Raw genomic sequence first — 16,729 nt, forward strand, 5'->3', positions numbered from 1 at the left:
CTCAAACCATTAAGGGAGAACACTTTTTCAGGAAGCCAGGCTCCTCCCCCCACCAGTGGATGTCCGGGGCAAAAAAGAATACCTAATTGAGAAAATTCTGGACTCCAGGGTGTGTGGAGGGAACTTATTCCAGTATCTAGTGCAGTGGACGGGGCATGGACCGGAGGACAACTCGTGACAGCCAGACAATAATGTTCAAGCCTCTAGGCTCACACGGGTGTTCCATCAGCAATATTTGGGAAAACCAGCCCCTGAGATGTCTAGAGTGTAGTGGCTCGAAGTCTGTATATCTGTCTCCTCCATAATTGTCATACATGTGTTAAGTGTGGATACACTGTGCAAATTGTCTTGTCTTTAGTTATGTGTATTGCACAGCTGCAGCATGTAAGAGGTTAATGTCTGAAAGTGGCTGGAAGTTGTTTGGAAAATGTAACAAGTATGTCTAGTCAGGTGATGTTGCACCTTATATGTAATAGCAAGGAGTGAGTCTGGGCGATTAAGTCCATTTTCTTCTGGGTGTCTTGAGAGAGAGTGCCAGCTACATGGGGGTACCTTCAACCCCCATGTGGTGAAGAGAATGGAAGCTGAGGAGAGGTATCCTAATGTCCCCAAATCCAGGATCCCTATTTAAAGCGTGAATAGAGAAAGGAGTTGCCGTGCAGTCTCCAAACTACTAATCTCAAGTGAGTGTCTGCGGAGTGTTGTGCCCCCCTCCAGTATTCTTTATAATCCTGGAGTGTGTGTCCAGGAGTGGAGTCATACAGAAAGCTCAAGAAAATGGTTTCATCTTGTGTCCTCCTCCCTGACTGTCTTCTAAACAGTTTTCCTGCACTGGCGTTTGAAGTTGTATTTTGTGTGAACAAGAAGTAAAAGTTCCATTCACTGTCCGTTCCCAGTGATTGAGTTATCCAAAGTTAACTGTGTGTGAACTCTATTATTTCTTCTGCAGGAGAATCAACTGTGTGAAGGAACGGTGGCCTCATAAGTGACAACTTCTTCAGTCCAATACACATGTATACAGGTAACCGCTGTCCCAACAGTGCTGGAAGAGGTCCCTCTGCGGAGGAGTTTGGTAGAGCCACTTTGACAAGTGCCATCTCTACCCCACCAGCTCCTCAGTATTGTGCCTCGAGCCTCGGTTGATGCCGGACAGCGCACAGAGGCCATCCTGAAAGGAGAGGGTTACCATCAGGGCTTGAACCCAGGAGCTCCAGTACTCCAGGCGGCACCCCTTCCTATTGAGCTATCCAGCCCTTTGGATAGCTCCCCTGCATAAACCTGGCTTCCTATTCTTTGCCTCTGAAATCCAGTTCCTATTTGGCTCGGCCCTGTTCTTTTGATTAGACAAAGGAACCTGGCCTGGCACTCCCTTCATGGTGTGATCACTGCTCTCCAAGCCTGTAGTCAAGCTCCACTACCTGCCTACTCCTCTATACCGCAAGCTGACATACCTGTGTACTGACCTCTGACTTTCCTGGACTGCGCTACCCACCGGCTCCTCTGTAACGCAAAGTGATACCTACTCGTGTACTGACCTCTGGCTTCCCTGACTACACTGCCCACCTATTGTTATGTACCGCAAACTGATACCCATATACTGACCTCTGGCTTTCCCTGACCACGCTACCGATCCCCACTAGTTAAGACAAAGAGACTTCAATCCTGAACCGGATCATTACAGGCATGCTCCTTGTGGTTTTGGTGTATTTATTTCAGATTTTCTCGCAGCATTAAATGCTGTCCCCACATATTAACTGTTGGTCAACAGGGAGTTGTGAAATGCACTGTAAATTTTACGTTTTTTCCATTCTTTTTCTAATTTTCTGATGTATCTTTTTGCAAATTGTAGCATGCACTAGGTAAGTTTTTTTGAGTTCTCTCATATGTTTCACTATAGAAAGAAACTAAAAAATCAGAAGGCAGCACTCCAGAGATTCTAAATAGAATTATAATCACCCTGACGAAATCGGATTCCCTTAGGGGCATTGGTACGTTAACGATCCAGGTAGGCAAAACAAACAGCTTGACATATCAATATTTGAAAGGTTGTAGTCAGCTGGATATTGTGTGTGAAGATCACCGGTCTTTACGACTTTCCATCAGGAGAGCGTTATGTGGTAACTCCAGGCGTATACATACCAGAAGACAGAAGCATAATGTGTTCTAGAAAAAATCCCAGCGCTCCAGTGATTACACTGATATAATCTCCAGATTTACTTCACTGGGGTGCCTTCCTATCGGCACCCCTGATCTCAGAAAGCGTGTAGTTTGAGCCAAAGTCAGGTGCAACAGGAGATGTCCCAAGATTACAACAAATGGATATTTATTATAGATGCAACGTGTTTCGACTTTCCACACAAGCCTTCTTCAAGCATAACAATAAAACTGTTCCTCTGCACATATATATCTGCATTTCATTACCTGCTTCTTCCATGGTCTGACAGCATCAGTGCAGAGGTGTCATCATCCTCAGTATTCTTTACTGAGAGCCAAGTAATATTCTTTACTGAGAGCCAAGTAAAGAGACCCCATCGCAGAATTTTACAAGCCATTCCAACTTTTTTTACACTGACTTCTATGCATGATTTGTGCTAGAATACCCAAGAATATCTGAAGGCAAGTGGTAAAACGTAGTTCTGCAGATACAAGTAGAGAAAGTACATTTTTATATAGGCTACTGGATGGATAATGACACCTATTGAAACATTTGCAGTAATAGTTTATAAAAGTGAGCAAAGTCTATTGAAAATGACTTGTAACATTCTAAAGATTGTCTTCGTTTTTAGGTTTCTTCTGTGTAGAAAAACAAGCAAAATACAAGAGAACTATTAAGCATGAAGGTCAAGAGAATTGTGTTGGCATCTAGGCCAGGTAGGTGGTTTTATTTTTGCCTGATTTAATTCCACAATATCAAAAACTATTCAAGCTTGGAATAAAACAAGGAGGGGTCCTGATGCTTTTCAGTAGTGACAGTATAAATATAATTAAGCATGTCTTTGCACAGAGAATGGACTGACTGCTAGGAAGACTCTCTGGTTGACAAGGTGAGAAAGAAATTGGCATAAGAGTGCTAGTATGCCTTAAGGCTCATTTAGACCCAAGGATTCTCAAATCCGCTCAAAAATCGCTCATGCATCTTTTGAGCGATAATTGTTGGCTCTACCTGCACGGACATTGTGCAGTTTTCGTTAACAAGTTGCTGATCATTCTTTTTCAGCAAGCTGAAAGTGAACGACCAGTCTTATCAGGCTGCCCGCTGAGTTCTCTGTGGGATACAGCTGATACTGTTGTTTCAGCTGGTATTCTGCTCCGAGTATGAAGAAGGCAGCAGTCCAGCTGTGTTCTGCATACCCTGCGCGGAGTGGCCCCGCAGTGATTTTCGGGTAAGGGCTTTAAATATAAGCCCTTCCCTGAAAATCATTCCTATCAAGTGTAAAAAATTAAAATATATATACTCACCTCTCTGCAGCTGCCGGGAATCAGCCGCGTGTCGCCGGGTCTTCTCCCTGAACTGCTTTGAAGTTCTTTCATCAAGTGTGGATTTAAAATCCCTGCCTGCTGAGCCAATCAGAGGCAGCGCTCAGCCATTCATTGAATTCCTAGAAACTGAAGTCAGGAGCATGAACAGCGGGATTATACAGGGAACTTTCAACATGCTTGATACTTTGAGCATGGGCTAACACCACCATGATCACCTTCAGAAGGTTCAGAACTTAAGGCCCTTTCACACAGGCATATTTTCTGTCTGCATTTTTTTTTACTGACTGAATACTGACAGCATACAGACCCAATAAAGTAAATTGATATATTCAGATTTGCGTTTTTTCAATAAAATGCTGCCTGTCCTGTTTTATTTACTGACCAAAATCACCCATAAAAGTCTATGGAAGTGTAAAAAAACAGCGGCATGTTTCTAAAGCTGCTTTGCATTTTTGCTTGTGTGAAAGACTGATGACACACGAATGGTAGGGACGTAAAAAAAACCCGCACGCGACATAAAAAAGCACATGCAACACACACATACACATGCCCTCATCATTCGTTCTCCTATCTATGCTGAACATAGTAAGCAGAGTTTGTTACTTTTTGTAACGCTACTATAGACACCTCGTCCCAGGACGGCGACTGTAATATATATCATATATATATACCATATGTTATATATCCATGCTCAGGAAAATTATTCAGTGAAATTAGGAATATGTTTACAGCTTAAAAAATGTTATGAGCTTGCATAATATCTTCCAACCTTTGCTTACTCGTTATGATGCCAGAATATACATGGTTATCAAATCTGTACTTGGATGGGAATCTATTGAATTTAGGCCCTGACACCAGTACAGTGTGGTACAACCTTAAACAATAACAGGTAGTCATTATGCCTTGCTTACACATTGCTGTAGCAATACAAAGTGACATTGAGGTTGCTGCATTTAGTCATCGTTTATAATAACCATTACTGAGACTGGTCTTGTGCCTTCTTACTCATACTTGAGTCATTTTTATTGATTATTGTATTTTGCATTATTCTTTTCTCTACAGTAACACTGCTGGAATTGCACTGCATAAATGGCAATCATTGAAATCGTGAGCAATTTCATAATGAGCTATCAGGGCTGCAGGACAGATAAAGCTTTTTTTAGCACCAAAGCTAACACACCAGAATTAGACACTACCCTAACCATTTCACCATATTCACCACCACAGTGCTCACATGCGTGCTTGCCAGACTTGACCCATATAGGCAAGCAGAGGTGTAACTTGAAGTTTCTGGGCCCCCATGCAAAATCTGTAACAGGGCACTCAAATATAATGCTTTATTAAAAGTACTGTGCTGCCTATGTGGAGAAAAGTGGCCTTATGGAACACTGCATGACTGCCAGCAGTGGTAAATGTACCCTACTGAGTATAAAATCGGGGTGGGGGTAGGGTGAAATTTTGAAACCCTCCTCCTCCCCGAGGCACTACTGGCAGTTGACCCCTTCTGCATACATCTTCTCTAAGCCCAACTGCTACAAATTCAGCTTCTCAAGTAAATGTGTTGCAGAATACAGACTGCCATTTATAGCTACTTTCGATATCAGAATGTACACAGTCTTATGTATACAGCAATTCTCCACCGCAGTACTGCATGTTGACCAAAGGTGAGGCTGCTGTAAAATGTGAGTTTTGATTATTCACATCACAATCAGCTAGTGTCCCAAATTATTTGGCCTCTTGGATGGAAAACCAAGTGGTGAAAGCATTGTAAAAGCTTTGCTTAAGTTGTAAGTGGTAGAAACAAGTGCCAAACTTAATAAAAAAAACTTTGATAGCGGTGTGTGACTTCTGCTGAAGTGTGGTTACTGTGAATTTTTAGGCTCTGCAAGCATCTGAGTTTCAGAAAATAAGTAGTGCCTGTAGATTAGAATTAGTACATTAGATAGATATACGGTACCACCTGTGTGCACATGGTGAAAAAGTGATCTGCGTGGCTGCTGAATTTGGTTGTTGAAGAAGGGACAGATGTCTAACTGAGTAGATGTGTAGCGGAAATATGTCTCCCATGAACTTGTCAGTTTTACCACATACCTGTAAATGAATAGTGCAAGGAAATTAAATTTCCCTGTGTCCACATCTGCGTTGGAGGTTCCGTCACAGATCCGGCATGAAATACCAGACCAAAAAGTCCTGCATGAAGGACTCTTTCCTGCGGTAATATGCCAAATGGCTAAACAGAAACTGAAGGACCTCATTATAGTAAATGGGGTCATTTGGTTCTGTTGAACCATGGAAATCCCCTTTCCAGCTTCCATAATGGATGGTACCCCAAATTCAGATGTGAACATAGCCTTACAGGCCTTGCATGTTTTACCACTGCAGTAAATGTGAATTAATACACTAATGCATTCTTATTCAGGAAGTGATGGGGAACCAACAAAAGAAAACTTCCGTTTAGAGGAAACAGATCTTACAGAAGAGCTCGCGGATGGACAAGTCTTGGCTCAAACATTGTACATTTCTGTGGATCCTTACCTGGTGAGCAGTCCATGCTTTATCAGAAAGTTACTCTGTGTCAGGTATTTAAATGGACACTAACTTTTCCTGCAACTTATGCTCATCTAACAGCCTATGTGTGTATCATAAATCTTGTAGTATACTTGCATGAAACATTATCTGTTTTACCACTAAAAATCAAGTTTGATGTGGCTGCCACTCGGGGTCTCCCTTTCAGCAGCTTTGTAATCCACTGCATGTTGCTAGGTATTTAGCTTCTCTAAAATAGGGACACTGCTAGTTACTACAGATGGGTGAGAATACAGATGCTGCCTTTCATCTGATTTGAGAAGGACTACGCAAGGCAGCATGGAAAGCATGGGAGAGGGAGGGCTGCTGGAAACATGCTAAGAAACAAAGCTCACTAATCCCAACTTTGTCTTGAAAACACAGTAAAGGAGATCTTGGGGGGAAGGTGTACCATTAGGCTGGGTTCTCACAGGGTGGAATCCCGGCAAAAATCTCGCGGTTTTGCTGCAGCGAAAAAACTCAAGATTTCCACTTGAGTGTCGACTGTGTTGAAAGTGTCGACTGCGTTCCCCCCGGCCGGATTATCACCGCGGAAAACGCAATGCAAAAACGCCCGTGGACAGGCAGCCTTAGGGGCTACAAACTAATTTTCACGTAGTGCAGTAAATGAGTCATGTTTGAAAAAATTACACCAAGAGGCAGATCATGTATTGAAATTCATTTTGCAGCTGTATGGAGCACAATCTAGGTATGGGTACGGGGTGCTATAGGGGGCCTGAGCTGAACTTTTGCACCAGGGCCCCTGAGCCTTTAGGTACGCCCCTGCATCTAATGGTTGCTGCTATGAAAACAGCTACACTGGGATTTGTTATATATTCTTTTTTTTTTTTGTAGAGAATTACAGCAGAAACAAATGTGCCAGTTCTTGCATTTCAGAAGGCAGACTTGTTACTGTTTAGCATTCACATTCTCATGAGACGGCATTAAATATGCAGTATATTTTCACTTCCTAATGTGTGAACTGCATGAATTTCACTGCTACAGAAATTGGCAAACGTATACAGAATATTTAACACTGTAAGCACATATGTAATGTTTATGGCACCAAATACAGCATTGATGTTCTTTTCACACTTATATCGGGGGTCTTCCACGGACATGAAAGGAACCGGCAGGATGCTAGGAAATGACAGTAGTTAGATCTATGCTTCCAAGTATCTGAGCAAATGGATTGGTGACTAGGAAACTAAAGTTAGTCTGGATTTACATGGGACAACTATCATCCAATTAGTCGCTCAAAAGAGCGAATGTTAGCGACAGTTGTTCCATGTAAATACGGCTAACAAGCGGGCGACAAGAATTCATTCATTAGTCATTTTGTTTCAGCTCACCTTAAAAATAGTCGCTGGTCAAATAATTATCATCTGATATAAACAGGAAATTGTTTGTTTTTCAACGACTAGCCAGTAACATTGCAGGGAGGTGAGCACTTCAGCGACCGCGAAAGGGAAGAAGTGAACAATCACTCTCACTGTCGTTCGTACGCTAACAAAATGCTGTAACAAGTATTTCGAGCCTCTGTTCAGATGACAGTTTGTCCCAGGTAAGGGTGACTACCCACTAGCGTTTTTTTTACTGCGAAATTCGCAGCGGTTTTTTTTTCTGCAGGGGTTCTTGGGCTATGGGACATGTAAAGCTAAAATCGCGATATCGCGGTAAATCGCGATTTTAACATTACAAGTCCCATAGACCCCTGCAGAAAAAAAAAACGCTGCGAATTTCGCAGTGAAAAAAAACGCTGGTGGGTAGTCACCCTAAGAGGGCTGAACCCAGCAATTATAGCTGGAATGGCAGACTATGCATATGGGAAACTCCTAACTTATCTCTAATGGTAAATGTTGGGAGTAAAGAATGGTTGAAATCCAACATTTCCAAACAAGCGTGGTTAACTAAGTTGAATACGGATGTTAATAGCTTAATTGAAAGTTGAAAGATATTTTGCTTGGAAATTTTCCTATGAGCATAACTAAAGAGGCCAAAATCACAGGGTTTCCCCCACAAACACTCATATGAGTACGTAAAAGTTTTGTCCCACTTCTATCTGTATTGCTGCAGGAAGCAGACAGCCCCATACATTGTGCAGTGACTTAGGTTGGTACAGCAGGCTGAATCCTATTGATGTGAATGGGACTCAGCCTGCAGTACCAACCTGGGCCACTGCGCAATGTACAGCGCTGCTTGCTTCGTGCAGCAAAACAGCTAAATTGAGACACCCCCTTTAAAGACTATGGAAATCTCACTGGGTGTTTTTTTTTTCTTAATTGCATGTATTTTGGACTAAAAATCATTTTTGCCATAGGATTTTTTTCAAAAACGTTTGCATCGTTTTATATATATATATATATATATATATATATATATATATATATATATATATACAAATTAGGTCACATGACTTACAAATAGATACTTTCCTAGACATAACCCAGACAGTAACCCATTCAGTGCTGCAAAGGTGCAATACACATCATATTCATACACATAGAAGACAGTGGAAAAACACAGAAAAACAAGACAACGTAGACCACCCAGAAACTTCCAGAACGTATGCACATTAACTTCTGCACACTGGAGTTTTACAACAGAAAGAGAACCACGATGCTGCAGGTTGGCCAGTGTAGTTCTGTTTACAGACATGGAGAGAGTATGCAGCTCCAGTGCAGACTACAGAACTAGAACTTTTTTTTAAGCACATACAGCATTTTCACGGTCGCCCTCATTACGTATACGCAGGATGTGTTTATGTATCGCCATACACATTCAGCTTTACCCTGACCGTGTTCTACATATTGGTTTAGCGTACTCTATGGCTTTTCTTAAGCCGTTGTGTCGCTAGGCTGTAGACCCCACAGATGGATCATATTTTATAAGATTGTAAGGATGAAAATCTTCCCTTGGTGCTGCGGACATTTCTTTAATCTCATCGTCTTTTGCGGTAATTTTGGGCCTTTTCTCAAAAAGGATTTCTTGTCATAATGAAAAAAGCAGATGGTCAATACATCTTAATACAAACAACCAGATGAGATTTGTGCCTGACAAATTTTTCGAAAAAGCTCTGTGTTCATTAAGATTAGCCATTTCCTTGTTTAATTCTAATTGTCAGATGTAAGCTCATCTCTGCATTGTGACAAGAAACCGGGTAAAGGGCAGGAACTATACATTAAGGGCTTAAACGGATGGGCGCATGCGCTAATACGCTCGCCGCTATGGAGCATATTAGCACATGAACCAGCTTTATTTACTATTCAAACTCTGTGCTATTGCGCGCGAGTTTGAAAAAAAAGCGAGAAGATAGGTCCTGCCCTAGACTTTTTTTGCACATCCTACTAACGTGAGAGAATCCCGATGTGGATGAGCCCTGGGGCTTGTGTTACACAGGATGACTCTCAGCTGCCCAGTAGAAATCCCAAGATTTACTGCTCCTTTGCAAAAAGGAGGGAGGGAGGGAGCCTTCACACTTGCGATAAAATCACGCTATGCGAGATCGTGAAAACGCTGAATTATTAAAACCAATGTTTTAATTTTTAATGGTTTCATTACCGTTTGCAATGTTTTCACTCCTGCGATGTGGAGTAAAAAAAAAAAAAGTTGCAGCATATCCTATTTTTGTCAGTTTTGCCTTTCTTTTTTAAATCTCCGATGTTTCCTTATAGAGCCTCCTTTTTATTGCATCACAAGAAAGTCCTGTTGATTTTCGTGCAAGAAAATTGCGAGTGATGGGGATGCGAGATGATTCTCAGGAAAACCATCTCTGATGCTCAAAAATCACAGGAACAAATACATGATTTTGCAACGATTTTCTTGCAGCAAAATCGTGATCGCCAGTGTGAAGGAGCCCTGAATGGAGACAGAACACACTGGAGATCTCTTCTGGCTGCCCAACTCTGTTTACTGTAGATAGGCTGATCTTGGAAAGATGAATGACTGCCTGTTTACTCTAAGCAAGAACTCGCTTACTAGTTGCTTTGTTTCAGTGAGCTGAGACGAAGCAACTAGCGACTACTGTGTTTCACCGAAAATAAGACACTGCCTTACATTAATTTTTGTCCCAAATGACACACAGGGGCTTATTTTCGGCTGGTGTCTTAATACTCACCTAGCAGGCGGCATTCGGGTCCTGCACGCTGGGTTATGGTGCTCCGGTAGGCTTCCCGTGTAGTCCTCAGCACTGATGTCATTCACTAAATGGCTCTGATTGGCCGTACCACTGTGCTCATGATCCAATCACAGCAATCTCTTGCTGGAGGCGGGGCATTCAAGCTCCGTTACCAGGAAGAGAATGCTCTTTCAACGCTGAGGACTACACGGAAGACTGCTGGAGCACCGCAGCCCAGTGTGAGGGACCCGAACGGCGCCTGCTAGGTGAGTATTGTTTTTTTCCCTTGTTTTTTCCATGTAGTGTAGCTATGGCTTATTTTGGGGGGATGGCTTATTATCTGGGTTGGTCTTATTTTTGGGAAAACATGGTACTAAGTGATTTCTTTCTTTCGGGTCCCGTGGGCAACTGCGTCTGAAAAACTCTTGTTTAAGTGATTACTCAGTACCGGCTGTGCATCCTCATTGACTGCTGGATGTTTGTAAGCTTCAGTCCAAAAACTCCTTTTTAATGCAAGTTGGTAGAAACATTGTCTATTCTGCTGTATCGATCACAGAACTTAGTCCTTCAGATGAGTGCATGTGCAAATACGCATGTCGCTGCAGAGCCTATTTGCACATGTACCAGTCAAAATATTTTTTTCTTACTATTTAAACTGGGCTATTGCGAGCGGAAAAAAAAAATCTGAAAGAGACCTGGACCTATCTTTTCTCAAACTACATGCGAGAAAGATAGAGTAAATCCATTTTTTTTCTCGCATGTAGGAATATTGCACGAGAAACATGGTCATGAAAGCGAAGCCATTGCAATCAATGGCTTCGCCTCATCACATTTTTCAGGTATGATTTTCATGCCCGCCAAAACTGATGAAAACATGGTTATCTGTTTAAACCCTTACACAGATATTGTGTGTGAGCTACTGCTGCAGCATCCCCTTCTCCGCCATCTCCCCTACCATCTAGAAGTGCCTTTTATGGCCCAGTGATCAAGCAAGAATTTTCAGCTAAACGCTTGTTTGCCCCTCATCAGTATGCAGTAGGTCTCTGGCTTAGTCTGTGAGGGGCCTATAACTAGGGGCAGAAGCGGTGTTGTGTCTGCTTAAGGAGAGCACCCAAAAAGTGTTTGGGGACGCCTAGGGGGTGAGTGCATATGGGGATGGTATAGTCTCTCCACAAGGAGAGCACCCAGAAGGGGTGTGCGGACATCTAAAAGCTAAGTAAGGAGACTTATAAGACCTACTGCATACTGATGAGGGTCAAACACCCCAATCTAATACATGGCGCTGTAGAGGTATTTTTCCATCTTTCTAATTCGCAAGGGTTCTCAAGACACACATCGACTGCAGCTGCAACAGAAATTGCGTGAAGACGACCTGACAAACCTTGGAATTCTTTCAGTGGACATTTACAAATGCACAATTTTCAAACCCCGCTCGGGCGACAAGTTCTCTGTTTGTACGCGACACTACCAGTTTCCCTGAACTTCTGCATCCATTTCTTTGCAGTTCATGCACTCACAGGCTGCCTTCCTGGGTGTTAATGATTGAAAGCCTTGGCCACCTCATGTGAACTGCTGGTATCGACTATCAGAATGATCTCATTTCTGTCCTGGACTAACGTCATCTTTTCGTACCTGAAAAGACATGACGTTAATGGTTTCCATACCACATAATTTTGCATAACCTTATTAATACTCAACATGACATCATCAACAACTCGAAAATTGTTGCAGGTATTGACAAAATGACCATATCTTTCAATTTCTGCTGAAATTTTACACTGTATCCCATGACCCCCCCTTTCACTGGAAGTTCTTGGGCTGAATCTAAGAGGGCTATCACCGAGATGGCTAACGGGCACCATCTCAGTGCCAAGAAGTTCCCACGCATCTACGTGTTGGCCCGGATTTTTAAATCACTCTGCATATCTTATATAATATTTGTTTCAATGGAATAAACACCACAAAAGGGCCACACAGAGCATGCTGGTATGTAAAGTATGTAGCATCATTTAAATAGGCATACTCAGCATCTCGCAAATCACTTTGTATAAAAGGTTACATGCATTACAGTCTGATAGATTAGTGAAATACAGAGTGATGTGGGGACCACAGATCGATCTAGTCGATATCCCAGGTTTTAGACACAACCTACTTTCAACCTAGAACTATCCCGTTGACCAGATATTAGTGAGTATCTACTGTTCAAGTCTACGGTGATTGAATGATCAATGAGAAGTAAGATGACCCACGTTAGGGTTTATTTAGTTTTGTAGTTACAAGTTATAATTCAGGATTATATTGAAATAAGGCAAAGCTTTCACAATGTATAAGAAAGTTCATGACAAAAATTTCCAATATGTTCAAAAACAAAATGCTGGTATTCCTCTTGCTCAATACTCTGCCCCCTTAGTGGGGGTAATTGATTGCACGAATGACACATGTATCAGATTTTGTACTTTTGAAACTTAAAGGAGATGTCCCGCGCCGAAACGGTTTTTTTTTTTTTTAAACCCCCCCCCCGTTCGGCGCGAGACAACCCCGATGCAGGGGTTAAAAAACCCACCCGCACAGCGCTTACCTGAATCCCGGCGGTCCGGCGTCTTCATACTCACCTGCTGAAGATGGCCGCCGGGATCCTCTGTCTTCATGGACCGCAGGGCTTCTGTGCGGTCCATTGCCGATTCCAGCCTCCTGATTGGCTGGAATCGGCACGTGACGGGGCGGAGCTACACGGAGCTACACGGAGCCCCATAGAGAAGAGGAGAAGACCCGGACTGCGCAAGCGCGGCTAATTTGGCCATCGGAGGGCGAAAATTAGTCGGCACCATGGAGACGAGGACGCCAGCAACGGAGCAGGTAAGTATAAAACTTTTTATAACTTCTGTATGGCTCATAATTAATGCACAATGTACATTACAAAGTGCATTAATATGGCCATACAGAAGTGTATAGACCCACTTGCTGCCTCGGGACATCTCCTTTAAATAGGCACTTGGCTGTGCAGGTTAAATAACTTACATATTTTATTTGTTCAGCGTTTCCGCATGAATGAAGGCACGCGTACAGATTATGTCCATCCATGGAAACTCTCCGAAGTGTTGGACAGTGGTGGTATTGGAGTGGTGCAGCACAGCAGACACAGCGATTTTAAAGTTGGGGATTTTGTTACAAAATTGAACTGGCCCTGGCAGACAAAATGTGTATTGGATGGCAGCTCTCTGACAAAGGTAACTAAGGCGCAAATGATTATACTTCATAGTAAGGCCGTTTTCACATGAACATATTTTGTTTATTAAATCGCTTTTTATTAGAATTTTCATTTAGATTTTCAATAGTTACATACATTAAATGTTCTTAAAAGTTCAAAACACAAGAAACTTCTTGTAATCTTTGGGCCATGATTTCTCTTCCATCAACAAAATAGAACATAACAATTAGATATTGAATCTTGGTATTCAAGAAATAACTCTGAATACAGAATAATAAAAAAAAGTAGGGAAAAAGAAGAGTAAGAAAGGGTGGGGGCTGAGGTGGGAGTAAGGAAGGTTAAGCATCTAGTTAAAGAGTTGTGAAAGCGAAGCTGGTGGGGGAAGAATAAAGAGGAGGGGAGAGGAGACCTATCCGTTATGTGAAAAGATAGCCCATATCAATCATTTGGTCAACACCACGAGAAGGGCAAGACTAGTCCAACTCCTGCTTGCTGATGATGTTGGATGGGCCATATGAAGGGGCCGTATTTCTAGTTTTGGTGTCGTAATGAATGTGTTGTATATTGTGAGTGTTAAAACGTTTGAGCTATTCTTCATAGTGTTGCCAAGGTGACCATATTTTGAGAAAGGATGTATGTGATTGATTAAAACAGCTTATTAGTTCTTCAAATCTGAAGATCTGGTTGACTTTCTCCTTTCATAAAGTTACCGATGGAGGGCTGGGATTTCCCAAGAAAAGAGGAATCAAAGCGGAACTGAAACACCGCAAACCTTTATACTCCACCAATTACCAGACAGCGCGAGAAGGACCAAAATGACCCATACCATCCTATTAATAAGTAAAAGATGTATTCTAAACAACTGGTTGATAGCCAGACCACCAGAAGTAAAAGACATCATACAACAGCTAAAATACCTATTGAAAATGGAAAGGCTAGAAATAGAAAGGTGTGCAGAATCTCATGCAAAGAACTTTCTCAAAAAATGGAGAGAATTCATAGAAAAGTTTCTTGACCCTAACGAAATCAAAGAATGCATGTACCAATTCACCAATACGACGTGGTACCACAAGCAAAACCACATGAACAAATTGGGAATTCTTAAAATCACATGACAGAATGCGGTAGGAGAATTATGCGTCCTGCGGGTCAATTCAACAAAATAATAGTTAACTGCACTTATCTGTCTCACGATCAGATTTTATCACCTATCCATAGGTCTGATCACTGAGACCCTCCCACTAATTTCAAGAATGGGGGTCACGTGTCTCCCTTTTCTTGTCACTCTGGTTGCGTATGCATGACACTGCTCCATTCACTTCAATGAGGCTGATGGAAATGGCGGAGTACAAGTGATTGACTATCTCCATCAGTCCCATTGAAGATGCATAGAGAGGCACTATGTATGCTTGACCACCGCCATTCAGTCTCCTCCTCACTGATGGGGCAGTGCAGTGATACTGCAGTGAGGAGGGGAAGGGGTACGGGAACCTTGTTCTCGAGATCAGTGGGGGCCTCAGTGGTGAGACCCCACGTATCAGACTTGTATCACCTATTCTATGGATAGATGATAAAGGAAAATTGCGACACAACCCCTTCAATCCTCTTCACGCATAGGTGGGACTGCAAGTGATGAAACATTCATGACCCATCCTATCTAAAGCCAGCTATATTTGTCATCACTGCTGATAACTGAGAAGAATAAGCCTGTCCCATATATTACTACTTGTTGCAGCCTGTATTCTGGACCCCCATTCTCAATTTTTTTTAGGGAAAAACATTACCATTTGTAACTCGTTCAAAGCCCACTGTAACACATAGGCCTCATGCACACGGGGAAAATTGAGCAGCGGATTCCGCTCTTGTCAACAGGCGCAGGCGATCCGCTGCTCAATGTGTCCATTGATGTGTTGTAGGTTCTTCTCTCCACGCACACCAGCAGATTTTATTTGTGGCCTCTCCGTGCTGAAATAAAATCGCAGCATGCTTTATTTTTAGAGCGGATACACAGGACCGGCTCCATTGGAGTCAATGGAAGCCATCCCTGACGGTGCACTTCTGCAATAATCATTGCGGAATTGTTGCGGATCCGCGTCATCACCTAAGCGACGGCGCTGAGAAATCTGTACTGTGCGTGTGCCATCGGAGTCACATCCGCATACAGAAGAAAAGATCATCTCACAGGTGTGCAGGGTCACTGGCAGCAGGCACGGGAATAATTCTGTGTGGGATTTCCCATATCCATGCGTGCCCGTGTGCACGAGGCCTTATACAGAAAACACAATGTTGTTGTAACTGTTAATAAAACTGAAAAATTGTTGTGGCTCCAGAAGTCTGTTTTATTTTTCAACAATTGGTATATTTCCATTAGCTGGACCCTAGTCTTGTGGATGGGCACCTGTCATATTTTCTGGGCGCAGTCGGATTTACTGGTTTGACTGCTTTTTTCGGTATGAAGGAAAAAGGTCATGTGATTCCTGGCGCCAATCAGACAATGGTTGTTAGTGGCGCTGCTGGAGCCTGTGGGTCATTGGCTGGACAGGTAAGTGATATGGAGTAGGAAGGCAGGCACTCATTTCTTGGCTTCCATGAGCTGATATGTGGAGTGTGTGTCTTTATGACCCTAGTTTCTAATACTGTTATGCTACAAACGCTTTTGCTTCTTTACCACAAGTAAGGCTGGCTGTCCACGGGCAATAGTTCATAGCGTCGTCCGCGGCGATAAATCGCACATGGATCACGCTTGAACCTCTTTCCACAGGATAACATTGAAAAGCGCAGCCTGATGTACATGAGCGGGAAATCCATCGCAATTTTCCGCTCGCGTCTAAAAATCATAGCATGCCGCGATTTTCCGCGATGAGCCTATCATAATGACAGGTTCATCGCAGTGACTTTAAATGATCTCCCGCGGCGGAAATCTGCTCGCGAGAATCTGCCCGCCCGTGGATAGGTGGACTAAAAATATATTAACTATGTATTGCACTTACAATATGATAAGGCCTGGTGTATCCTCCATGCCTTCCTTCCTGACATACAGTATCTCTAACTGTCTCAAAGGAGAGAATAATCACAACAATTAGTGCAAAGGAAAGCGGATGGGAATTGCAAATTAGATAGAACTCCTAAAGCACAGAATATTGTATTGCGTAAAACCTAGGTTACGCCAAGTCATAAACTTACCTAGATATAGGGCAGGCTGATCTTAACCACTTAAGGACATGGATCTTTTTTCTTGATTTTTAGTTTCTCCTCCCAAATTTAAAAAAATCAAAACGCTTATTTTTCCATCCATGTAGCTATCTGAGGGCTTGTTTTTTTTGTAGGAAAAGTTGTTTCACCATCTTTAGAGCGGGCGG

General features: G+C 42.5%; 1 protein-coding gene across 6 annotated transcripts in view; it reads left to right on the forward strand.

Moving 5' to 3' along the window:
• Window positions 1-16,729, forward strand: part of LOC136632988 (prostaglandin reductase 2-like) — a 34,681-nt gene that overhangs the window by 6,114 nt on the left and 11,838 nt on the right. For 2 of the 6 annotated variants that reach the window (XR_010793212.1, XM_066608339.1), the window contains exons 3-8: window positions 950-1,021; window positions 1,898-2,005; window positions 2,787-2,871; window positions 5,900-6,018; window positions 13,198-13,389; window positions 15,742-15,912. Coding sequence is in view for 5 of the 6 variants with exons in the window: in XM_066608339.1 (XP_066464436.1) it covers window positions 2,835-2,871; window positions 5,900-6,018; window positions 13,198-13,389; window positions 15,742-15,912 (519 nt within the window). In the remaining variant the exon portion in view is untranslated. Of the gene's footprint in view, window positions 1-949; window positions 1,022-1,897; window positions 2,006-2,786; window positions 2,872-5,899; window positions 6,060-13,197; window positions 13,390-15,741; window positions 15,913-16,729 lie in introns of those variants that run through there. The other 4 variants (XM_066608340.1, XM_066608343.1, XM_066608341.1 and 1 more) reach the window with 4 other exon arrangements.

Source organism: Eleutherodactylus coqui, chromosome 6 (assembly GCF_035609145.1).
Source record: "Eleutherodactylus coqui strain aEleCoq1 chromosome 6, aEleCoq1.hap1, whole genome shotgun sequence".
Classification (NCBI taxonomy): domain Eukaryota; kingdom Metazoa; phylum Chordata; class Amphibia; order Anura; family Eleutherodactylidae; genus Eleutherodactylus; species Eleutherodactylus coqui.